The sequence below is a fragment of the Mustela lutreola genome, chromosome 6 (assembly GCF_030435805.1).
Source record: "Mustela lutreola isolate mMusLut2 chromosome 6, mMusLut2.pri, whole genome shotgun sequence".
Classification (NCBI taxonomy): Eukaryota; Metazoa; Chordata; class Mammalia; order Carnivora; family Mustelidae; genus Mustela; species Mustela lutreola.
Window position 1 is genome coordinate 146,847,423 of NC_081295.1, and position 24,641 is coordinate 146,872,063.

Genomic DNA, 24,641 nt, shown 5'->3' on the forward strand with positions numbered 1-24,641 from the left:
CAGGCTCCCCGCTGAGAAGAGAGCCTAACGCAGGGCTCGATCCCAGAACCTTGAGATCATGACCTGATTAGCTAAATTTCTTATGTTTTACGCTCGTTTTTGTTTTTTTTTTTTTTCAGGGAAGATCCGTTTCTTTAACGACTTTTTATCGAACAGCAAGAAATATCATGAACATGTGCTTCAGCAAGGAGCCCGCCCCTGCTGAAATCGAGGTGAGTTGCCGGGGGGGCACACCCGGTCCCCAGGCCTCCCACTGCCTGACGGATGGAGGGGCCCCAAGGGCTGTCATCAGGGTCTGCTGCCGGGTCCAGGCAGGCTGCACCTGAGTCTCTCCCCTCACTCTGAGACAGAGGACACTGTAGGGAAGGGGCACACCTGCCAGGCTTCTCCCTGACTCCGCCCTGCCCGGGGCCATGAGACTCCCAGTCGGGGCGAGCTCCAGGCGCGTCCGGTCCCCTGCTCGGTGGCCGCTCCTCACCCTGTCCTCTGTGTGTCTGTTATGCAAGAGAATGTTTGGAATCCCTGGAAACCACAGTTGTGCGTTTTCTCCTCTATTTTTTGTCTAATGGGATTGGCAGATTGCCATTTTTGTGCTTCTGCCAACTCCGGTCTTTGAGTTCGTGTGAGGTTGGAAAGACAGGGAGCACTTCTGTGCCCAGACCAATTAGGGGGGGTTTCTGGGTGAGCCGCCACGGCAGGACAGGGACTGGATCTGTTTGTTTACGTCCCCCAGCTGGGGTCCCGCTGCTCGGTGCGCACGGCCCGCTGCCGGTGGAGGCGGGCCCTGCCTAGCCGTCGGGCCTGTCAGGGGAGGACGCCAGGCTCCTGTGGCTGGGCTGGGGCTGCCGCGGGTGGACGGGGTTCAGACCATGTCCTCCTCTGTCATCGAGCCCAGTGTATGCCCGCTCTCTGGGTATGCCTGTGCTGGCCACGAGGGGCCCTGCTTCCTGGACGGGCTAGGTTGGAGCAGGACGGCCAGTCCCCATGCTGTGGCTATGTGGAGCCACGTGGCCGCACGACAGCCCAGAGTGGGGGCTGCTGCCCCACTGCTCGGGCTTCCCAGTTAGGAAGCTCAGTGTTGTCCTTCCCTTAGGTGTTAGGTCCCTGCCACTGGGCACTGGCCGCCCCAGCTCTGTAACGTGGGTGATGCCTTTGAATGCCACACTGGCTTGACGCCCTGCCCGTCCCTCAGCTCTGGCCCCACCGAAGCCACCTCCTGTCACCCATGACGTCCACTGGGCCCTGAATCTGGGACACATGGGGCTGTGTCACCGCTGCTTCCGGAGCACTTGTGGCATCTTTGGGAGAGATGTGCAAAGATGGGTTGGGAGCCTCTGGGGTGAATGGTTGAGCTGGAGAGAGAGGCCTCTGCTGTCCAGCACAGGTCCCTGTGGGAGCCTGCGAGGGTGCAGGGTTTGCTACTGCGCATGGCACGAAGGACACACAGCTCCTTCTGTCTCCTGCTCAGATTATTCCTGCTCTCTGAACATCCTGCGTTGTCTTCGGTGTTCAGCACTTAACATGGCGTCTCAGTGGGAGGGGAGGGTCTGTGAAAATCCAGACCTCCGGCCTGAGCCTATGTGGCTTCTGGATCCTACAGAGAGGGCCGGGCCTTCTTGGCTGGTGGTCATCAACTCCGTGGCGGGTCCCCTTCCTCCCACAGGGCAGCAGGGCCCACCCCCCCCCCACAGGCTGCGGCTACAGTCCTCTCCTTCAAGGAGATATGCTTAAGGAACGCAGACACTTAAGTGTGGGATTTATTCTGGGGGCTTTTGGCCTCTGCAGCTGGTCCCCTCTTTGGAGGCATTATATGGTGTCATAGATCCGGTAGCACCTGCCTGAGCTGAAGGCCATATTCCATGATGCCCTATGCTTACTGGCTCAGCTTCCTCCTCTAAATGGGGTTCCAGCTACACTGACTTGGCCAAGATCAGGGAAGGTGATGTTCTGCTTCCGGAATGAAAATTGAAAACAAAATGCCAAAATGCTTCTGCGTTGGGGAGTTGCCTAAGGGACATTGAGCACCACTGACCTGTTAGCAAAACTTGTTCCTGACCCCCCCGCACCCCCGACTGGCTGGATACGGCTCGTTACTATCACCTGGTAGGTGCTTAAAGCTGGCGGTGTGATGTCCCCGGCACTGACCTGAGTTCATTGGCCTAGTTCGAACCCGACTGGCTGTCGTCTCCCCTGCTGGTGATGCTGCCTGCAGCCGGCTGACGGCCTGCCGAGGGGTTGGGCCCTGGTGGTGGGGAGTGAGGGGGGTGAGGTGTGCGTCTATCGAGATGCCGAGGCTGGAGACCATGTCGGTCGGTCCAAGGGTGGCAGGACGTCTGTTCTTCCTGCCTGCCAGTGCTTTCCCCCAGCTCTCCTCTAAGTGGCTTCATGAATTGTGTTAAAATGCATACCAACACCATTTTTGCCATGTCTGAGCATGCAGTTGAGTGACTTTGAGTGCATTGATGTTGTTATATAACGCTCACCACCATCCATCTCCAGAATTTCTCATCTCCCCAAACTGAATCTCCTTCCCCATTGAACACTGACCTCCCGGCCCCTGGTCCCCGGCCACCTGCATGTTTTCCCTCTGACTCTGACACTGCCACGTGCCTCCCTGTACATGGGATCCCATAGCATTTGTCCTTTTGCCATTGGCTCATTTCCCTCAGCACGAGGCCTTCAGGTCAGCTGGGGTTGTGGCCTGCGTGAGAAGATCCTTCACCTTGACGGCCGTGCACTCCAGCTGCTTCCACATTTTGCTCTTGGGAACCCAGCATACTAAAGTCTGCTCGAGCCCATCCTTTGTCCTGTGGGACAGGCCCCAGCGGGGATCTGACCCTTGCTGTCCTCCTCTGAGCTCTGCCTGTGGCTCTCGGCGCCAGTCGTGTAGCGGGCCCTTCTGTGGCACGTGGGCATCCCTGCGGCGTGTGCACAGCGGGGCTGCTCACCGGGCCTCTCCTCTCCCCGCAGCAAGAGTACTGGAGGTTAGTGGAAGAGAAGGACTGCCACGTGGCTGTGCACTGCGGCAAGGTGGACACCAACACGCACGGCAGCGGGTTCCCGGTGGGGAAGTCAGAACCGTTTTCAAGGTAATGGGGGACACTGTGGTCTGCATTTTGGGGACCAGATGGTGTTCTTCCTTGCCCACCTGTGACAGCCCCCTGTTTTTCTTCACAGGCATGGATGGAACCTCACCGTCCTTCCCAATAACACAGGGTCCATCCTGCGTCACCTCGGTGCTGTGCCTGGTAAGCCTGACGTGGCTGCTGTCTTTGTTGTTCTTAAGAGAGCGAGCAGTGTGGGGGGCATGGGGAGAGGGAGAGAGAAACCCGAGTGTACTCTGAGCCTAGCACAGACATGGGGTTTGATCCACAACCCTGAGAAATGACCTGACCTGAAACCAAGAATCAGACACTTAACCAACTGCTCCCCTCAGGCGCCCCGATGTCACCGCTATCTCTAGGGTGCTCAGGCCTTGGCCTCTGGCAGCGTGCGGAGCAGGTGCCTCACGTGACCAGACGGGACAGGTTACTGTGCAGAGCGTGTGTATTAGAAGCATTGGTCTTTGGAAAAGGGAGGAACAGGACTGCTAAAGTCAGTAAAAATGTGGAAAGGTGAACCAAATGATAGAACCTGGAAGCTGGGCAGACACGTAGTGGCCAGCTTTTCATCTTGAAATTGGTAATTTCAAAGCTAACGTCCTGACGCTGTAGGGCCCGTGCAGGCTCCTAAGTGATGGATGAGGGTAGTAGGACAGCAGGTGTCCTGGGGGTTGTGGTCACGAAGGGCGGGGGCCTCCCACACTGGCTGGGGCAGGTGGGTGCTGGAGGTGGAGGCCTCAGTGAGCGGTCCAGCTTGGCATGTCTGCTGTCCCTCTGTCCCGAGGTTCAGGAGGCCGCGGTGTGTGGCTGCTGGTTACCTGACAGCAGTCATCACGGTCCTGCTCCTTGGGGCTTCTTGCTTCCCGACTTAACTCACAGATTGATTTTTTTTTTTTTTTTTAAAGATTTTATTTATTTGAGAGAAATAGCCCAAGCTGGGGGAGGAGTAGAGGGAGAGGAGGACTCCCCTCTGAGCAGGAAGCCAGGACCGTGGGGTCATGACCTGAGCTGAAGGCAGATGCCTAACCGGTTGTCTGAGCCGCCCAGGCGCCCCTGTTACTACTGTTTTGTGATCGCGTCTCCTTTTTTGGCTCCCTCTCTATAGCAAGCAGGAAGGTTCAAGTTCCTTCTCACTGGTGTTTCCTCATTTTGAATCCTTTCTCTTTGTTTTTTTCTCCCGGTTTGGGAACAAGGCGGAGATTTCTCGTTGCCCTGACTCAGAGACGCTGGTGCTGCCCCCCATAATGCCTTTTTCTCCCTCCGCAGGAGTGACAATTCCCTGGCTAAACATTGGCATGGTCTTTTCTACCTCATGCTGGTCTCGAGACCAAAACCACCTTCCCTACATTGACTACTTACACACTGGTGCTGACTGCATTTGGTGAGTGTGCCGCGGCCGGACGCATGAGGGAGGGCGAGGATTCCAGAACATTCCTGACATCCCTCTCCGCAGGCAGCCGCTAGCCCCGGCGAGCTTATCTGCATGGGGGTTGGTTCACTGCTCCCACTCAGCCGTGGGATTGGAAGCACTCGGGGCGCGAGGTTTCAGGAGGTTTGAAGCGCCCGGTCACAAGCCGGGCTGAGCATCTCGCGTGCTTGTGGGCCGTTCCCGTCCTTCCGTCTGCTGTCCGCTGACCCTCGGGTTTTCTTCGAGGACGGTGTTTGGTGGTGGTGGTTTCTAGGATGTGGTGTCATGTTAGGGGTGAGAGCAGTGAGGGGAGCCCCAGAAAGGGGCTCATAGCTTGGTCCCCAGCCTTTCCCCGCCCGGTGTGAACTGGTCCCTCTGGGCCTTGTGTGAGGCTGTTTTTAGTGTCTCCACGGCCGACGTGCCGCAGAGTGTGGGTTCCCCTCGTCCTGCTGTGGGACAGGCCTCTGCCGGGGGGCCCACCTGTGACCGTTGCCTGGCCTGCGGCTGGCTCCCCGACACTTCCTTCACGGTGCCAGATAGGAAATGACTGCAGGCCATCGGCTGTCTTGTCCGACAGGCTGGCAACAGCACATCCACCACCGCCCCCCGCAAACTGCCTTTATTGTTCTAATGGGGTGACGAGGCACTCTTTATTAACGTCTTACTGCTCCCGTCCTCCTTCCGAGGAGCCTGGAACTGCAGCAGCCTCGTGACGGCTTCCGCCCTCTCGGGCCGCATGCCCACGAGTGTGCTTTATGTTGAGGGATGCTGGGAGGGAGGGACGTCCGTGGGGGCCTCCCTGCTGAGGGAAGGGGTCCTCAGGGTGCCATGGGGAGACGGTGAGTGGCTGCCGGGCCGGCGAGGCCGAGTGGCCTGGAAGACTGGGAGCGTGTGCGTGCAGGCCGCACCGGGCCTGCTGTTCCTGCTGCCGAGTTTCTGGGGCCGCGTCAGGCCTGGCGTGCACGGGGCTCCACCCAGGCCTGCGGCCTGACCATGAGGGAGAGGTGGGGAAGTGTCAGACTGCAGGCCTTTGGAGGACCTAGCCCTGGAAACCCCACTGGTGTGTAGTAAGAGGAGGCCGGGACATGATCGGAGAACTTCATGGTGTGCGGTTTTTCTGAAAGCGTGTGTGATTTAGGTTAGAAACCCCGGGTTCAAGGCACAAATCAGGAACATGGACTGGTATTGAAATAACCTAAGCATTTGTCAAGAACATGAACGTGGGGTTGGCTCTCCCTGGACTGAACCAGGATCTGGCCTCCAAGTGGAGGATTTCCCCACAGAAACCAGTGCTGAGGGCTGGCCGGTGGCCTGGGCGAAGGGCCAGGTTTGGAGCTGATTGTGTGGTTGGGGGGTGCGGGGGCAGTGATTGCTGATGTTTACGCTGCTTTGATTTTTACTGGAGGTCAAGGTTTTCGTTGGCCCGTGGCCTGGTCAGACTGCTCTGGGAGTGTGTTCCTGGTGGGCCCTCTAGGGACACTGGTGACAGCTCCCTTGTTCCCCCATGATGCAGTAAGGTTCCAGATCCTCGGGTCGGTTAAGTTCTGCCTACATCTGCAGCCTTCTCTCCTCCTCGCCATCCCAGCCAGCCCCTCAGCTGCAGCCAGGACAGTCTGCACTGTCCCTGCCCTTGGCTTTGACCCGGCCAGGTCACCCACCCATCCACCTGCAAGGCTTGCCTGATGCGGCCCTCATGGTGTTGCTCCCCTGAGCACCAAGCTGGCCGGGCCAGGTCCCGGGCTTGCTGGGCACTGGTACACGGTGCCCTCTGTGGGGCCGGGCCTTTGTCCCAGGTTCAGGACATCACACCGCTGTGGAGTCCCTTGCAGCGTTGGCCACAAGGCGGCACACACACAGACAGGCTAGACTCCTTTCCTGAGTGGCTTTGGAGAGTGGTGGGGTTTGGCCTCCTCTGCCTGGGGGCCAGGCCCCTTGTCCCACGGCGACTTCTGCAGGTTTAGAGCATACACCAGAGGCCAGTGGGGTCTGCACGTGTGTCTGGATCTGATTTATAGGGGGCTTTAAACATCTGGTTTGGGCTTGAAGGGTTTTTGGCTCATCTGTAGGTCAGCTATGCATAAGAGGAGTGGCTGCCATTTGGCCACACTAGGCAGAAGCCGCCATGTGGCCCTGGGAAGTGGGGTGCTGGTCCCCAGAGACCACCCCTCTTCCCACACCCTGAAGCCTATGTTTGCTCTGTTGCCTAAGGGGGCTGGTGCACGGTGGGGCCCGCACATGCTCCCCAGGCAGAGGGTCCTTGTCAAGGCTCTGCTCTGCCCGTGTCTCCAAACACTGCAGGTATTGCATTCCTGCTGAGGAGGAGAACAAGCTCGAGGATGTGGTCCACACCCTGCTGCAGGCCAACGGTACCCCAGGGCTGCAGATGCTGGAAAGCAACGTCATGGTAAGGTGCCCCCCTCCGCCAGCGTTTGGGAGCGGTGGGGATTTGGGTTGTTGGATAGAGTCACTGTCTTTGCTGACCTGCCCCTCAGAGGCAAAGACGACATTGAGGTATCAACCTCCCAGGGATCTGCCCAAGCCCGGATGCCCTCTTCTATGAAACCCAAACTAGGGAAGTGTTTTCCTCAGATGGGACAGAATTCCAGGCTGACATTCACCGCGGCTGTGGACTCTGTTTCAGGGCCTGCTCGTGCTGCAAGCAGAGAATGTGTTCAGGGAGGCAGGGCCCCGGGCTGGTGTTGGGCAGTCTGGTGGTGCCCACCTGCGGGTCACCGGGGTGACTGGGCTCCTGGTCAGGAGGCTTCTGACCCTGGTCAGTAATTCCTAGGAATCTCTTCAGCCTTGAGCTGTGTTCTGACACCTGAACTCTGGCCTCTGGTGATCTCTGCCTCTGTGTGCTCTCATGGCCAGGCCCACCTCACCCTGGGGGCAGCCCAGAGAAGGGGAGCAGCAGCCCCTCTAGGGGTGCTGGGCCCAAGGCCCCCAGCCTGTACCACTGTGTCCACCAGGCTCCGGAGGCCATGCAGTCGCCCCCTGGTGGTGTAAATGTCTCCTTTTCCCACTGGGCCGAGCCACATGGGACAGGGCTGTTACTCACGGTGGCTGCGCCCCTGCATGGACATGGTGTCACTGTCGGGCCAGTACCCATTTAGAACTTTGTTCTTCTTTGAGGAGTTATGTGTGTTTCCTAAAGGGAAAGCAGACCTTTAATATGAAACATAATCTGTCTCCTGGCACACAGGCCCCTTAAGTCCTCATTCCCCACCTGGAGAGCAGGTATGTGTGTTCACACCTGCTGGGGGAGAGGCTGTGTCCCAGGGCAGCCCTGGGGCCGGCTGCCAGGGCTGTCACAGATGGGGGCTCCATGTGCAGTGGGTCCTGAGTGGGGGGCAGCAGCCCAGGAGGGCACCTCAGCCCCACCTGTCTCCCTAGATCTCCCCGGAGGTGCTGTGCAAAGAGGGGATCAAGGTGCACAGGACCGTGCAGCAGAGTGGCCAGTTCGTCGTCTGCTTCCCGGGCTCCTTTGTGTCCAAAGTGTGCTGTGGCTACAGCGTCTCTGAGACCGTGCACTTTGCCACCACCCAGTGGACAAGTATGGGCTTCGAGACGGCCAAGGTGAGGCTGGGCGAGCCCCCTGCGCGCCCCGCTGTGTTGGTCCATGTGGACCGTGCGTGAGTGCACAGCAGCGCATGCGTCTTTGCCTGCCCGCGTCTGCTCTGAGGGAGGGTGGAATTGCGGAATATCCCTCTGAGGCCTTCAGCGGCAGCTGAGGGGCTTCACTTGGAAAGGGGAGTGTGTATGGTGAAAGACTCTGAGTTCTGTTATTGACGCACATACAGTATTGGGAAGAGGGCACAGAAGGCGTTAAGGTAAAATCTCAAAGTGGGTAGAAAGTCTGAGCTGCGGCCCCTGCCTTGCGGCCGGTGGCTGGAGCAAGGACTTTTCCTGCCCTCTGCTGCTGCTGTTCTGGGCAGGCGGCGGCACTGTTGTAGGATTTCCAGAGACTTTGGGAATTCAGAGTTTGAGACTTTCCATAGCCTGGTACTGCCCGTTTCCCCTGACAGGCTGTGTGGCCTCTTGCAGGAAATGAAGCGTCGCCATATAGCTAAGCCATTCTCCATGGAGAAGTTACTCTACCAGATTGCACAAGCGGAAGCGAAAAAGGAAAACGGCCCCACTCTCAGTACCATCTCCGCCCTTCTGGATGAGCTCAGGTAAGCGGGGTCTGGCTTCCGGGAGCCCCTGGGGCCCGGCCCCCGCTCTGGCTGGGGGCTGCTACCCGCTCGGCCCACGGGTGGAGGCTTTGGGTGCAGGGTGGGTTCTCTCTGCTCTGCCTCCCGAGGCGTCATGTTTGGGGTCGGCGTGGGCGGGAGCGCTGTGGGGGGAGCAAGGTCTCCTGGGGGAAGGCGTGAGGGCGGGCCCTGCCCCGCGCCCCCGCGCCCCCCCGCGCCCCCCCGCGCCCCCCCTGGCAGGGGTCTGGCCCGCCGCCCTCGCCTGGCTGCTGTCTGCGGAGGCCGGGGGCAGCCGTGGCAGAGGCCTGCGGCGAGTGGGGGTGCGGCAGGTGCGGCGTGGCCCCGGCGGCGCGCTGACCACCCGGCCCCGCTCTGCGCGCGCAGGGACACGGAGCTGCGGCAGCGGCGGCAGCTGTTCGAGGCCGGCCTCCACTCGTCCGCCCGCTACGGCAGCCACGACGGCAACGGCGCCATGGCGGATGGCAAGAAAAAGCCTCGAAAGTGGCTGCAGTTGGAGACGTCGGAGAGGAGGTGTCAGGTCTGCCAGCACCTGTGCTACCTGTCCATGGTGAGCTGGGGGGGCGCCTGGCGTGGGCGCGGGGGGCTCAGGCCTGCGGGTGTCTGCGGGGGCTGCGCGTCAGGGGCCCGGTCCTCGCCCTGCCCACTCCGCCCCCGCTGCTGCTCCGTGGGGGCCGCGGGCTCGTCTGTCCTCGGCTCCGGCCTTGTCGGGCTGCGGCCCGAAGACTCCTAACTCCGTCTGTGGTGAAAACGTGGTTCTGAGGAGCGCAGCTCTGCTCCTGTTCCGCCCGTCCCCCGCATCCGCGCGTCTCCCCTGGGCGGCCGCACGCACGCACGCACGCACGCACGCACGGCGGCCCTGCTCCTTGTCCCTGCCGGTGGGGCTGCTGCCTCCCGAGAGCGCGGTGTAGATGGGAAGTGCCCCTCCCCTCGCCGGTGTGTCCCCCAGCCCCAGCGCCTACAGCTGCCCTGCAGGGAAGGGGCCCCTCCCGGCTGCTCCCCGTGGAGTGTGAAGGTGGACAGAAGGGGGCGCTGCGACAAACACCACACGGGGGTGGGGGGGCGTGGACAAGGGACCCTCTCCTCACAGCTCTGGGGCGGGAGTCGCAGCCTGGGGTGTGGCCCCCGGCTCCCTGTGTCTTCACACACCCGCCCCCGTGTGCCCGACCGCTAGCCTCTTCTCGCGAGGACGCCAGTCATTGGACGAGGCCCCCGCTGGGACCTCCGCTTATCTGGGTTGCCTCTTCACAGGCGCCCGTGAAGTACGGGGGTCAGGACTGGAGCCTGTGGACACGGGGCATCCTGGAGTCCGTGGCACCCATACATCCCATCTCCCCTACAGGGGGATCCCAACTTAAGACAGTTGGAATTCGGATTTTTCTGCTTTACGATGGTCTGAAAGTGGTACACATTCAGTAAAAACCGGACTGACATTTTTATTTCTGAGCCCCTGTCCCCTCTGCCCCCTGCTGTGTGCCGACAGCCACTCTGTGTTCCGGTCCAGCACACCCTTTGAGACACGGTAGATAGTCAACACTTCGTTACCAAATGCGCCTTGTGCAGGAGGATGCCCGCGTGAGCACACGAGGGGTAGGCCCGGCAGGGGGGTGGTGTCAGGGAGGTCAGCAGCCGTTCGCATTTGTACGCATTTTTAGCTTGAGCATATATATAAGTCAAGGAAGATCTGTATTTTCTTCTGCTTGGTCTGTCTTCTAGGAGGAGATTTAGGGCTGTGCTCTCTTAAAGAAGCATTTCCTCTGATCTTAAAACTGTTTCGTGAGCATCACTTGTGAAAGCCACGGAGCCCTGTGTGTGTCCTCTCTGCTTGGCTGGAGCCGCTCCCAGGGGAGCAAGTCCCTTATTTCCCACGAGTCCGAATGGCGCTGTCACGAGCTCCATGTGGGGCCCGGCCGGTTCCAGTCGGTGTGTCAGGCCGTCCTGCAGACGGGCAGGCCCGGCCCTGAGAGTTGTCACTAGGTGTGCCTTAGCAGCCCCGGTGTTTTAAGAAAGCAGAGAGACTGTTTAATTTGTACCTAAAAAATGAGGTTTTATTTTTAATTTTCATTGCTTGGATTAGTCATAAGCTTTGTGTTTTTGTTTATCATTTCCTGTTTTTTGTCTATTTCTGTGCTTGGCCTGAGTGTCTTTAAAAGGTGAGGGGTGGGGCACTTGGGTGGCTCAGGGGTTTAAAGCCTCTGCCTTCAGCTTAGGTCATGATCCCAGAGTCCTGGGATCGAGCCCCACATTGGGCTCTCTGCTCAACCGGAAGCCTGCTTCCTCTTCTTTCTCTGCCTCTCTGCCTGCTTGTGATCTCTGTCAAGTAAATAAGATCTTAAAAAAAATAAAAGGTGAGGGGTTCCTTCCTCTTAAGTGTTAGTTCCTCCCTCACGGCTTGCTTTACCAGCTGGCTGTTTGCCCTGCATCTTTGTGAAAAGGGGTCAGCCTCTTGCATCTTGTGTATTAAGGCAGCATTTTCCCTTTTTTCACTCAGGAGGGCAGGACTGGGGGTCGGGGGAGGGGCGAGGACCCCGACACCTACTGGGTGTCCCTCTGGGATCCGGATCCCCTGCTCTGGGGATCCACAGGCCTTGTGCCCCGGGCACACGCTTTGACCAAAGCTCCTGGAAGCTCCTGTGCATGCTAGCGGGAGAGGCCCATTTGGGTGGTTGGAGTTTCCGGGGGGCAGCCTCTGAGTAACCAGCGGAACTGATGGGGCCATGGAAGAGCAGCGTGAGGACATCTGGGGGGCGTCCCTCACAGCTGCTCTGGCCCTAGTCTGCCACCTCGCGTCCCGCCATGGTTTGTGCACACGAGGTCTCAAACGCCCTGGAACTTGAGCGCTTAGAAACAGGCCTCACATTCTCCTCCTGTCTCCTCTGGCTTGTGGGCGGCAGAAAGCTGGAGGGGACACGAGGCCTCCACATCTGTGGGTGCAGCTCAGAGACTGTCATGTGCTTGCTCCCCAGCTGCAAGTGCTGCTGCAGGTGCCTGGTTTGGGTTTTTCATCGTTTCCCAACATTTTCAAGTCCCAGGCACCCCTCCCCCAAGCCCTGTCGGGTGGCAGTGTCTCCAGGGCCTGTCCCCAGTAGAGCTCCGCCCCTCAGGCCCGGCGCTCTTCCCGCAGGTTGTGCAGGAGAACGAGAACGTGGTGTTCTGCCTGGAGTGCGCCCTGCGCCACGTGGAGAAGCAGAAGTCCTGCCGAGGGCTGAAGCTGATGTACCGCTACGATGAGGTCAGTGCGTGCTGGGGGCAGCCCGTGTGCAGGGCAGCTGTGTGGCTCTCCTGGGGTGCTAGGCCCTCGTCACACAGCCCGGCTGGGGGATGGAAAGTAGTGTAGGCTTGTCTCCAGACTAACGTGGAGAATCCCAGGGACTAAAAATCAGATTTCTTTACTTTTATGAACTTCATTCCATTCTGGTTTTCCTGTTCCCAGTAACAGTAGTTCTGCAGCCACAAGCCCGGTGCTCACTGCCCTGCGTGGGGGCCCAGCCCAGCCTCCGCACAGCATCTCCATGTACAAGCAGTGTGGGTGCTGGCCACACGGGTGGGCCGGGCTCAGGAAACAAGGGGCAGTGCCATCCCCAGCGGCTGGGGTACAGATCCGGGGGACAGGGGAGGAATGTGGGCCACCTGCGCACATCCATGACGAGACAGACGGAACCTGGGGGGCTGGTGGTGGCGCTGGCAGCCCGGGAGCTCCGAGACCACAGAGCCAAGTCTTTCTGGTTTTTGTTTTCTTGGAGGAGTCCCATTCTGGGGTTCAGGGGCCAGGTCCAGAGCAGCCTTCCTCTCTGACATAGGAGGGAATTAGCCCTTCCCCTGGCCCAGCTAGATGGAGTCCTGTCCTCTGCTGGCTCAGTGCCCCTTCCCCACAGTGTGCGGTCCCCGGGGCAGGGCAGGGGTGCTCTGCATCCCCCAGAGACTCCCCCTGCACCTGTTTACTTGCACGGGAATGAGCATGTGCCGGCCAGCCCTGAGCCACGGCCAGGTGGGTGGCGCAGGGACACTGGGGGTGCTCCGGGGGCTCGGCTGCCTTCCATGGCTCTAGGAGGCACCGCAGACCGTGCTGGCATCTTCCATCCCACTTCCAGGTGAGAACCAGGGCGCCTCCCAGCAGGGCCGGGCAGCAGGCCATGGCACACGAGCCCCGGGGCCAGCTCTCGAAGCTGGGACCCAGCTTTGTCCTCACCAGGGGCCCTCTGCAGAAACACGGAGCTTTTTTCTTTAGGCAGCCAACTCCGCAAGTCCGTTTCCACCTTCCAGATGCATCCCAGGTCCAGTTGGCTCTTGTCGCTTCTGTGCTTCTGTCCTTGTTCAAGGATCCATGCTTTTGTGTCCCCTGTGGTCCTTCTCCGGGTTCTGTGACAGCTGCCCGTCTTTAGGGGCGGACACCATCCGAAGCCCCAGTTCTGGGTCGGTTGTGTCCACAGCGTGTCAGGCCCGCCACGGAGAGCAACGTCTCCCAGGGAGAGCTTGCCACCCCATCCTGGGCTTGTCCCCACACAGGTGGCAGGTCTGTGCCTAGTGTCTCACCTGGCAGCCTTGGCTGTCCTTCCGCCCTGCCGCCCCGCAGAGGGCACAGCTCCCATTGTGACAGACCCAGAGTCCCTTTCATATGGCAGTGGTGCTGTGTCACCTGTCCCGAGCAGCACATGCCCTTCTGCCAGGCCCTCACACTGTGTCCAGAGAGGGCTCCTCCTCCCACAGACCCCTCCTCTGGAGGGCTCCATCTGCCCGGGACCCTCTGTCATGCCAGCGGCCCAATATCCTGGTGGCTGCCCTGGCGGTCGGGCCTTCTGGCAGCTCAGGTCTGAGCCCCAGGCGGGACTCCTCAGGGCTCAGGCTGTGGGTCGGAGGGGAGAACCTTTGGGTAAGGGAGACTGAAAAGCTGAACACAGATGTGGGTCTTGTGGGTCCCTGGCTGTCCCTGCTGCGCTTGGGCGGTGAGTGCCGGGCTCTGTGCCCGGGCCAGCAGCGGGCTGGCGTGCAGAGTGCGGCCGCTGGCACTAGGGGGCATCCCCGCCACCGGCCTATGTGTAGCTAGGGGTTGTGTGTGACCAGAATACTGGACTGAGAGTCACGGGTCGGGTCCCTCTGAAGCTTCATCGTTGGTTTCGATGAGTGAGAACGGTTATTCGAAGCCGCCTCCTTGGTCGGTGGTCTCAGTAAATGAAAATCTGAATTTTCCTTCTCAGGATTTCCTGTTCCTTCACAGGTTGAACTGAATGTGCATGTGTGCGTGTTTGGGGGGGGGGGTTACCTGGGGAGTTGCTCACTCTGGGTTGTGTTTCAGAAGTGGCTTGTGAGGCCAACTGCAGGTCCCAAGGCTGTGTCCAGGCCGCCAGAGGGGAGCCGCCGGGCTTTCCTGGCAGCGGTCTGCGGGTGCACAGGCTGATGCAGAGAGGGCGCTGCCCAGGCAGCTTTCGGCCGCTTGGAACCAGGTTTTAAAGAAGTTCCTCTATTCACCCTCGATTAGGTTTGCTGTAAATGGTTTAAAGAATGGCCGGAGAGGGCCCTTTCATTAAGTGGGCGGCCTTGCTCCTTCCAGGGTGCTTTTCCCTTTCTTTTCAGACAGTTTTCACTTCACCTGTAACACCTTCCACCCCTGTGATGAGAGCCTGCCTCCTGGTGCGGAGGGCCGGGCCAGCCTGGGACTCCCTGGCCCCCAGGCCTTTGCATAAAGGAAGGGCCTCTCTCGTCCGGGTGTCCATACGGTTCCCTCCTTCCCTGGTCCAGAGCAGGTCCTTTTGACACGAAGGTCAGGCCGCATGCCGTTCTCATATTTTGGCCCACAGTCTCTGTAAAACTGGATGGGTCAGTCGTGTGGCTGTCACCCACATGTTCCTGATGTCAGCAGCGGAGTGAACAGGCTCCCCCTCGCCGAGGAGGGAGTACTGCACATTTACAGACAGGTGCGCGTGTGTGCACGCCTTGGTGAAGGGAGGCTCGCGTGTCATGGCCGGAGCCAACAGTTTCAGGCACTTGTCACCGTGTGGCAGCAAGTAGACAGACCCCCAGCCCTGGGGCTTCCTCCCAGATGCCCAGTGCAGGCAGAGCCGGGCTCGGACAGTGCCCTACTGTCGGGGCGGCTCTCGCAGCCATACCTCGGCTGCCTGTCGACCCCTCTGCAAGGCAGCTGTCCCCCTCCTGGCTGTGGCCGGGGAAGCCTTCTGCTCCAGCTGCCAGGGAGGAGCCTCACTCTCCTGGAGCCTTGTTCTCACTGGGTCTCAGGCCACGGCTGCCTGGAAGGGCTCTGCCGGCCCACGTGATGGCGACTCTGTGCTAAGCGTCCCTGGGTGGCTCTGGGCCAGTGCTCTTCCGGTTTCTTAATTCTCTCTCCCTTTCGACCCGAAACAGGAACAGATCATCAGTCTGGTCAATCAGATCTGTGGCAAAGTGTCTGGTAAGAACGGCAGCATTGAGAACTGTCTCAGCAAACCTACACCAAAAAGAGGGCCCCGCAAGAGAGCGACCGTGGACGTGCCGCCGTCCCGGCTCTCATCCTCCGGCTCATCCAGAAGTGCTTCGAGCTCGTCGTGAAGATGCCAACACCCGTGTCGGTTGATCTATATTTTTTTGTAATTATTATATTCTAGTTTGGAGTACTTGCTGTAGGATACAAGCTGTCTTTGCACTAGCTCTAAAGAAGATTTTCTTCTGGTTTTAGAGAACTAATTTTGTTTTAGCATTAAACTGTTGAACTTTTTTTTGTACTTAGAATACCTAGATACTGCAGTTAGATTTTTGAAACTGCCGTATATTCACTGTTTTAAAAACCCTTGAGGGGCTGTATTAATTTGTATCGCCCCTGTGGCTGAAAAAGCCTTTTCGTTTTTTGTTATTTTTGTTTTTTGGTTTTGTTTTGTTTTGTTGTTTTCTTCGGTAACTTGGGGAAAAAAGGCTTTTTAACCCATTTTGAAGAGGGTGAAGTTTGGAGAACAAATTTTAAAACTATCAGTCATGTGAGCAGATTTTTCTAGAGAGGAAAAGGGATAGGAGACACACACACGCACACACACAAACACAAAACTTGAAAAGAAATGGCTTTACTTTGGCTGTCTTTTTCTTCTGTCATGTGCAAAACGAGTTTGTAATTTTTAAAACCGGAGAACCCCCATTTTGTGTCTTGGGGCGGTCATGGCAGCTGAAGGCGGACGTAGTTTCCTAACCCGAGGCAAAACACAGAAGAGGCGCGCCGAGGTTCTCTTTACCAGCACATCACTATGCATCTGTTTGTGGAGGAGAGGAGAGGAGGGAAGACGACTGCCTGCCTTGGAGGGGTCACGGGAGGGACACCTGTGCCTGATTTCATTAGGAAATCCATTCTGTTATTTTTTGGTGCTGTTGGCTACTTTATCAAAAACCCTTCAATAGCATCCTTAAGAAAAAAAAAAAAAAGAAAAAAAAAAAGTGAGCGAAGCCGTGAAGTGCTTCTTTGTCCTAGATGTGCAATCTCTCTCACATTCCGTCTCCATCTCACCGCCTGGTCCCACCTTCCCACGTCAGCATTAATCTTTCCTTCGGTTCGGTTCGTTGACGGTCACACTTAGAGCCACTAGGAGGTCTGCAGTTCTGTTTGAATGTGAAAATGCATTTGCGCTCACCTTGTCTATTTTTTCTCTCCATGTTGTAACAAAAAGAAAAAAAGAAAAAAAAAAAAGAACCCCAACCCTTTTGTACATACGCCTGTAAATTGTTTTAAATACTTGAGCCTTTTTCTCGGTGGGGGGTGGGGAGGGCGCGAAGACAAGATGAAGAAAAGCCTTACGTTTCCGTTTCTTCATCGGGTGGATTGGATGCTTACAGGGTTTTTCTTGTAACATTTATAAGTGCTGCTTACATCACTGAACAACAACAACAAAATAATAATGGAGTAGCTGTTGCCCTTCTCCGGTTGTGTGTACAGTATGTGTGGAATAAAAAAGGGAACTGTTTTCACAAGCTGTTCTTTGTTTCGTGATTGGATCCAGCGAGCCCGCAGCTGCCCCCGCTGCACTGAGCTTGGCCGGTGGGACTGTCCGGAGCGTCCTGTGATACTTTGTCGGTTGTTGTTGCGGAAGACTGAACTGTTTTTGGAATATTTAACAATTACATAAACAGAGTCAAGTGTTTTCCAATGTGGTTGTCCGGTTTTTATGGCCTTGCTGTGTACTTTCCCTCTTTTTGACAGTAAACTTCTGCCTATGGCTTACAGTTTGACATTTAATTTATTAGCGCTGCTCTGCACCCCTCCCGCGGGAGGGAGGACTTCATGTTGTTTATTGCCAGTTTTTTGTTTACTTTTCAGGTTTGTACTACAAGGTTTAATAATAAAAATGAAGTTTTTTGGATATTTGTCTGTCTTGTGGAAGATGGGGGACTGAAACGAGCTCTTTCTTTCCAGTAACCGGGCCGAGGGCTGACACCCCCCCACCCCCCGGGCCAGGGAGTGGAGGCGGCGACACCTCGTTCCCCACTCCCTCGTGGGCTGCTGGGGGCTGCGGGACATGGCGTGACAGCCGGCCGGGCCGTGCTCTCACGAGGTGCTGGGCTAGAAGCTTCATGCCAGGAACAAGACCAGAGGAGTCCCTCGGGTTATGGCTCCTCCTCCTCCAGGCCCAGGTGTGTGGGCTCCTACTAAAGGAGGGGCAGCTGGTGCCCGTGACCTTGTATCCACACATGAAAGCCCAAGCTGACTGCGGCCGGATTCTGGAGGAAGCGGAGTATCCCTCCAAGAGGGCTTCCTCCCCCGCGCTGAGCCGAGGCGGGGACGTGCGCTCCCGGCCCAGTCCTGTCTGACACGGGCTCCTCCGTGGCCCACGGGGCCCCCAGCTGCCCTCCCTGCACTGAAGGCCCGAAGGACGGATCTAGCGGGAAGCCCTTCTGCACAAACTTTATTGTCAGCTGTTCTTACAGTCCATTCCTCTCACATCATCGGCAACCGTGCAACAAGCCAAAAGCCTCCATTAAACCACCTGCCTTCACAGTGAGGATCCGCACACGGCCGCGTCTCCCTGGCCACGCCGTGGGAGCGCGCTGACCTAGGAGTCGCTGTCGTCCGTGTGTAAAGTGACGAGAGCAGTGTCCACCTCCACTACCTCCTCGTCAGACTGGACAATGGGGGACTCACCACCGTCGCCGGGGGCCGGGGCGGCCAGCTCGGTGCAGAGAGACGGCGAGGGAGGCTGCGTGGCTTGTGAATCGGCAGGAGTTGGAGCCGGAAGACTGGTCTCGTGCTGCCCGATCCCCGGTGCGGGCCCTGCGGAGTGGAGGAAATCTGCCATGACATACGGCAACTGACAGCACGGCGGGGACAGTTCCGGGGACTCCGGGGCCGCAGAGCCAGCCTGCCGAGGGGGCTGGGAGCTGGTGGCACCAGGGGCCCCGAGCCGGGCCTTTCTACCAAGTCCAGGAAAACATGGTGCTAACCGCACAGGATGCATGTCTTGGAGGAGCATCCCGTGTCCCCTCCATGATCCCGATCCCTCCGCATCCTTGGGAGTAATTCAGTAGGAACAAGGCTAAGAGAAAAACCCCCTCATCTTTCAGCAGTTCTCCCGATTTGCGGAAACTAAAAAGAAGGTCTTAATTAAAGGAGACCAAGGCACGAACCGATGGTCGAGTCCCCGGGAAGGGGGCCAGCCCTCCTGCCGTGCCCAGCGTCCCGTTGGGGACAGGCCTCGGTGCCCCGGGGACAACAGGAAGGGGGAGGGCGCTGCCTTGTGCAGAAGTCCGAGGCGGCAGCAGCGGATGGGGAGGAAGGGGGCCCTGTGGTACGGCGGCCCGAGCCGGAGGCCACAGTCCGCTGCTGGAAGGACAGGCCTTGGCTTACCAGCGCCCAAGTGCAAACAGACCCCGCCCCGTCCGGACGGACTGTCTCCCTGAGCCTGGGGACAGGGCCGGGGCCTCGGAAAATCATCTGCTGACCTTCTGTGACTCGCAGTTTGGGGACAGCAGTGCGTGGGGCACACGTGCCCACAGGGAGCCCCCATCTCCTGTCCGGGCCAGACAGCCCGACTCCAGCGGCCCTCTGAGCCCCGGTGCAGTGGAACGGCCCCTGAGGGGGCCCCAAACACAGGGAGAAGTGGGAGACCGGGCAGCCGGCAAGCCCCACAGGGTGCGCTCAGGGACTGGCACGGTCTGATCACTGTCCTCCGAGGGTTTCCCTCCGGAGGGAGAGGGTGTGTGAGTGTGACCATCTGTGCACGGTGGTCTCGCCCACCTGAGACCGGAGACAGCACCGCGTTGTCTTCGCCCCCGGAGTTCAGGAAGACGTCCAAGGCCTCCTGGTCAGATATGTCCATCAGATCCATCTGCTCCAACACGTCGATGTTCACTTCCATGGACGACATGCTGCCCATGGGCTCTGGGAAGAGAAGGGCGCGAGAGAAGTGACTCTTCCAGTGGTGCATAACCCCCTAAAAGGTGAGCTTCAAATGCAAAGGCTAGCGTTCGCAAGGTGTGAGGTATCTGCCACTCGAACCTTCTACATCACAGCAAGGACCACTTCTAGTCAGGCACTGTGACTGCCTCCCGGACCAGCCTTGGTGACTTTGGATCCCTCCGGCAGCCACCCCAGTTTCAAAGAGCCCTCCTGCCTGCAGACGACCCTGAACTTGATAATCTTTGCTGAAGCTGTCCTTGCCCTGGTAACCTCTCTTGAGTCTTGGCTCTGAACCGCAGACAAGGTTTGGGCAGCTGCGGGCTGGTGGCGGGGCCCACGAGCTCCCTGCAGTGAAAGCACAGAGAGAGGGAAGTCCAGTCGGCCCCTGCTCCGGAGCCCCGTGCCCACTACCTCTGTGGCTCAGAAAACTGCAAGCCCTGTGGTGTCCCCATGCCGGGCGTGACAGCGTCCGGCAGACACAAGTTACTTCTGGATGTGGACGCAGCCTCCGCCCCACTCTCCGGGGCACCACGGAGCCAGTGCTCGCGAGCAGGGCTGGCAGACGCGCGCGGGCAACACCCCCTCCCGTTTCGTTTGTAACGAACAGGGACTTTAATGAACTTGAATCAAAAAACAAGGGCTTATTAGACAAACATTTGAGAAAAGCCAAGTAACTTCCAGATAGGAACATCTGTTCACCGGAATGGAGAACTCTGGGCAGGAGCTAAATGGAAGGGGAGTGACGGCCCGACAGTCCGCAAGCGCGCGCTAGACCGGACGGGCCCCGGAGCAGGGGAAACGCACAGGCCCGGCGCATCATGGCTCCAAAGCCCAGGGACGGTGGGGAGCAGCGCGGCCCACGGGGTGAGGAGTTCACCTGCTGGAAGATCTGACCTCCCAGACCAAGGGGGCAGGATCTCCCCTGTGGGAGACAGATAAAAGGAACAGTCCCCTGTCGGCGGCAGGGCAGCTGGGGGACGTCAGAAGGAAGGGGAGATGAGGCAAGGGCGGCCATAACCAGGCTGACCGCTTCTCAACAACAGAAGCCGGGAAACTGCGGAATAAGAAGTTTGGAAAGGCGAGGCGAACGTCCTCTCTAAAATTCTAGAACACTGAATGGCATTTAAGATCAAGGATCACATACGAGCTCCATCAGACAACGCTTGCCCGTGAATTGGCACGCGGGGCCGAGGGGCTGCGGAGGGCAGGTCCGGGCCACGAGGAAGCCTGTTTCGGGAAGCGTCTCGGCGTGCGAGGCCGCAGACAACCAGGAAGCTGGTCACAGGTGACAGGAGCCACGCGGGTGTGTGGGGAGCCTGTGGGGTGGGAGGCCCTGCTCCGGGGGGAGGGGGACCAGAGCATCTTGAAGCACAGTGTCGTCAATGGTCAGTGTGAGATTCCAAGAAAGAGCACATTGTTTCTGACCCTAAGTGTGACAGAGTGTACTCCAGCTTAAATGACCCTCCCCCCTTCCCTGCAAAGTGGCAATATCCAAAGCCATGTGGACTGTGGACAAGGCCACGCAGTCCCCGTGCTGTACCACAGCCCGGCTGGTCAGGGGCACTGTGCCCACTGGTCAGATGGGGGCCCTGCGGGTCCTCTTCGGCGGCCGCTGGGCTGTCAGAAGGTGAAGACCAGGCAGGTTCTCCTTTACGGGTATGGAGGCCTGTCCGCTTGCCTTTCTGGCTACTGGCCTTGCTTTGGCACAGTTCGGAAAGGTCCAGAAGCTCCCTGTCCTGTCTGTCCTACCCTCCTGAAGAGGGCGGGAGTAGGACTTAGAGAAAAACCGGATTAACAAGCACTGAAACAGCACAAGAAAGATGGTAACGAAGCCACCTCTGCCAGTTATCCCAGTAAAGGCAAATGAATCAGATTTGCTGGTTGTAACAGGTTATAAGACTGAACTAAAGTCATAAAAATCTACCTATGTCTCATTCATAGGAGACACTCCTGAAACACAAGGACATTAAAAAAACATGAAAAGCTTAGGAAAAATGGAAAGTAATTAAATGATTCACTTGAAGAAAGCGGACACAGTGATTTTAGTAAATAAAACACTTTAAGGGAAAGCAAAAATACTGGGGTAAAGTGTGGTACTTAATAAAGGTTCAGTTTGCAAGGACAAGTCCAAACTGTGTGTGACAATACAATTCCGGTTACATTTGAAGAATGGCAGACAAGGAAGATCTAAGAAATCATAATCCTGAGGGGGAGGAGGGCTCAGTATACCTCTTTGGTAATTACATAACCAAATGGTATAAAATTTAGTGATAGGCAATATTTCAACAGCCCTACTTACAAACTTGTTAGAATCTTGCTCTCAAGTACACAGGAAACATGAAGACAAACTCTAAGTCTTGAATTAAAAAAAAATCCCAGGGCGCCTGGGTGGCTCAGTGGGTTAAAGCCTCTGCCTTCAGCTCAGGTCATGATCTCAGGGTCCTGGGATGGAGCCCCACGAGCCCCACGTTGGGCTCTGTCAGCAGGGAGCCTGCTTCCTCCTCTCTTCCTGCCTGCCTCTCTGCCTACTTGTGACCTCTCTGTCAAATAAATAAATTCTTTAAAAAAAAAAATCCCATTCTCTGACAACCATAATGAAGTTTAGTAGAAATCAGTAACAAACGGTAACTAGAAACACCTTCACGCATTATTTAAAGCCACTTCTGAACAGCTCGCAAGTCAAACTGTAATGGAACATCTGAAAAACCCAGGAAGAAACCGTTACTTGTCAATACTTGTAGAATTCTGTTAAAAGTGGTGGACTTTAACCTCCTGAAATGTTCATAGCTTCAACTGCCTTATTCAGACAAGAATCTTGAAAACTCAGCCCAAATGGTCAACTTAAAATAGACCAAAACCCAAAGAACCACCACCTGAAAATCCCAGCGCTGGGGAAGAGAACTTCATGAAATATTCCATAGAAAACAACAAAACGAAAAGTTGGGTCTTTGAGAAAACACTTGGAAACATGTGTTCCGGGTAAGACTCCAAACAAAGGGGTCCAGGGTACAAGTGAGCAGTGTGAGAGCGGCCGGAGCAAAGCTCGTCCCAGATGCTAAAGACAGACGTGCTCCGCGGACCTCGCTGTGCAAACGTGCTTGAGACGAGCTGGATGGGTGCCGTGGAAAATGCGCTAAAATTAGTAAGAAACCGGAAACCTCTATCAAAGGGGAAGAACGGGGAGCTCTTCCCGCAGAGAGAGGCCTGGCACAACCCTCCCGCCCCCCCAGGCTGGGGACAGAGGAGTGAGGACAGCCGCGGGGCGCGGTGCTGCTCCCTCCGTGTAGGAACTGAACTCGGGCGGCCCACGTCTGTCTGGGCCTTTTCCCGGGCCTCGGGACTCGGACGCTCACGTTTCTACCGCGGCACCAAGAGCCAGAAGCGCCCAGATGAGCCCCGGCGACCGCACAGCGGCAAGAGCGCACCAAGGCGCGCAGGGGTGCAGAGGGCTCGGTGGAGGACAGCGCTCCCCGGCCGAGGCCCCAACCCTGTGGCGGGCCGTGGGGTCTGCCGGCCGGCTGCAGGCGTCTGTCTGTCTGCTAGCTGCAGGCATCCGTCTGTCGGCTAGCTGCCCTCCGTCCGCGCCCCCGCCCACCCCACGAGAGCCGGAGAGCCGGCGCTCCGGCAGGACGCGGCTGGCAGCGCTGCGGTCCCGGGCGAGCCCCGCGGGAGTACGGGTGGGGACTGGGCGAGGACACGACGCCCAGTGGCGGCGGTGGCCCGGGCCCAGGCACCGGAACAGGCCCTTCCCGCGCCACCCTCGGAAAGACCAGCCGGCACAGACCGCAGAGCCAAGCGCGACAGGGACGGCACAGAGCGCTGCGACCGGCACGCGGTGGGATGTGCCTGCAGCTCGCGCCCCGGCCCAGCTCCGCTAGTGCGTTGCAGGCGAGGAGCTCCTGCACCAGACACAACAGGACAAACCGTCGCGGTAAAATGGACAAAGCGCTAAATTGCTAAGTGAGCCTTTATTTAAAGGCCACTCTAGGATCGCTAAGCCTCGGGTCAGGGGAAGGTGACTGCCTCAGGTCATCACCAGCAAAAGCCAATTCCAGGGGCATAAGACCATGGACCATCAAGGAAATGCAAATTAAAACCCAAATTAGAGGTCATTTCATACACACTGGCAAAAATTTCAATCTCGCTCTAGCCGGTGTGGACAAAGATGAGTGACAGGCGTGCACACAGCCAGGTGCGCTGTGAACGGACGTGCGGGTTTGGGCAGGTCGCTGACCGAATCCGGGAAAAACAAGTATAAGCACATCAAATGACCCCGTAACCACGATCCTCCTCGTACGGCCTAAGGAAGCGGTTCTCAAAGCGGGGGCCCCGGGGCCAGCAGGCTCTCGCGTTCCCTCAGAGCTGGTCAGAAACACGAATTCTCAGGCCCCGTCCCCGACCTACCAGATGAGGGTGGGGCAGCCCTCGCGGTGACCGGGAGGCCGGGAACTCTCCTCCCGTGGACCAGGACGCACGAGAATGTCCTTAACAGTGGGGTCTTTAGAACTTTCGAGAAAGCACCTGAAACAAGGAAAACCGACCCCACCACGGACGGTTCCGCGTGATCATTCAGTAGATCCGGAAGTGATGTAAGAGCGAAAAGGAACAATCGAGGCTGAACGGGCTGCTGTGGACAGTGAGCAGGGAAGGCTGGTGGCGGAGGGGCCGGGGGGGGGCCCTCGGGCAGGGCCTTCGCAGGGAGGGTGCTGCGTTCGTACTCGAGCTGGGTGCATAGCACATGGGGGTTTACGTCATTCCTTATACCTCTGCGTATGTTTGGAATATTTCATAACATTTAAAAAAAATATCTGAACTAAACGTGGCAAAGTATTAAAATGTTAAATCTGGAAAACAGGAGTGTGGGACATTTTCAGTTCTTTTCTGGATATTTAAAATACTTCCTAATTCAGTAAGAGCCCATAATGGATCATGGTAAATGTCCAAGTTCTAAATAAAACCCTCATGAGGAGATAAACGCATAAGCTGGTGATTGTGCTTTGAGAGACTACTCCAATCAAGATGGTACCCTAGGGGGACACGAGAGGAATTTTAGTTTGGTGCATTTTTATCTGTTCTCTCTTCTCTAACGTTGCTAATCTTACCACCAGCCCACACACCCCCTCCTCCTCTTTCCCAAGCACTGGGTCCATCCTGGACATCCGCGGGCTGAGTCAGAGCATCTCAGGGCACAGGGGGGCACCCCTGACTCCAGGATTCGACTCTGCTGAGTTCTGGGAGGCCCCCCAGGAGCCCGAGATCCACTGCGGGGACGCACATACAGAGCAGGGCGCGGCAAGCGGGGCTACTCGCCACCAGCTGCATCCTCAACATAGTGGCGATAAAGATGCCAGAAGCGGGTCCGGACCACCCCCACTCCTGCGCCCTGACCACACTCAGGTGGCTCCCAGGTCCCCTTGCTGCTGTTGTGGCACTCCACCTCTGTGGGTTCTCCAGCCTCACCCTGACCCAGGGCGGCCCTTTACACGGACACTTTTCTGGGTAAAACTTCCCATGCCTGGGGCACCTGGGTGGCTCAGTGGGTTAAAGCCTCTGCCTCT

General features: G+C 57.8%; 2 protein-coding genes across 11 annotated transcripts in view; one reads left to right on the top strand and one right to left on the bottom strand.

Annotated features, from left to right (window-relative positions):
• JARID2 (jumonji and AT-rich interaction domain containing 2) overlaps positions 1-17,050 on the top strand; it is a 257,486-nt gene extending 240,436 nt beyond the window's left edge. For all 7 annotated transcript variants that reach the window (XM_059179390.1, XM_059179391.1, XM_059179388.1 and 4 more), the window contains 10 exons: positions 120-212; positions 2,971-3,089; positions 3,178-3,248; positions 4,368-4,482; positions 6,808-6,913; positions 7,903-8,085; positions 8,554-8,684; positions 9,087-9,270; positions 11,845-11,952; positions 15,078-17,050. In XM_059179390.1, coding sequence (XP_059035373.1) covers positions 120-212; positions 2,971-3,089; positions 3,178-3,248; positions 4,368-4,482; positions 6,808-6,913; positions 7,903-8,085; positions 8,554-8,684; positions 9,087-9,270; positions 11,845-11,952; positions 15,078-15,260 — 1,293 coding nt within the window. In that variant the 3' untranslated portion in view covers positions 15,261-17,050. The remainder of the gene's footprint in view (positions 1-119; positions 213-2,970; positions 3,090-3,177; positions 3,249-4,367; positions 4,483-6,807; positions 6,914-7,902; positions 8,086-8,553; positions 8,685-9,086; positions 9,271-11,844; positions 11,953-15,077) is intronic.
• A 526-nt stretch (positions 17,051-17,576) lies between these two features.
• Positions 17,577-24,641, bottom strand: part of DTNBP1 (dystrobrevin binding protein 1) — a 211,654-nt gene continuing 204,589 nt past the window's right edge. For all 4 annotated transcript variants that reach the window (XM_059179399.1, XM_059179396.1, XM_059179398.1 and 1 more), the window contains 2 exons: positions 18,922-19,065; positions 17,577-17,958 (listed from right to left, as the gene is read on the bottom strand). In XM_059179399.1, coding sequence (XP_059035382.1) covers positions 17,741-17,958; positions 18,922-19,065 — 362 coding nt within the window. In that variant the 3' untranslated portion in view covers positions 17,577-17,740. The remainder of the gene's footprint in view (positions 17,959-18,921; positions 19,066-24,641) is intronic.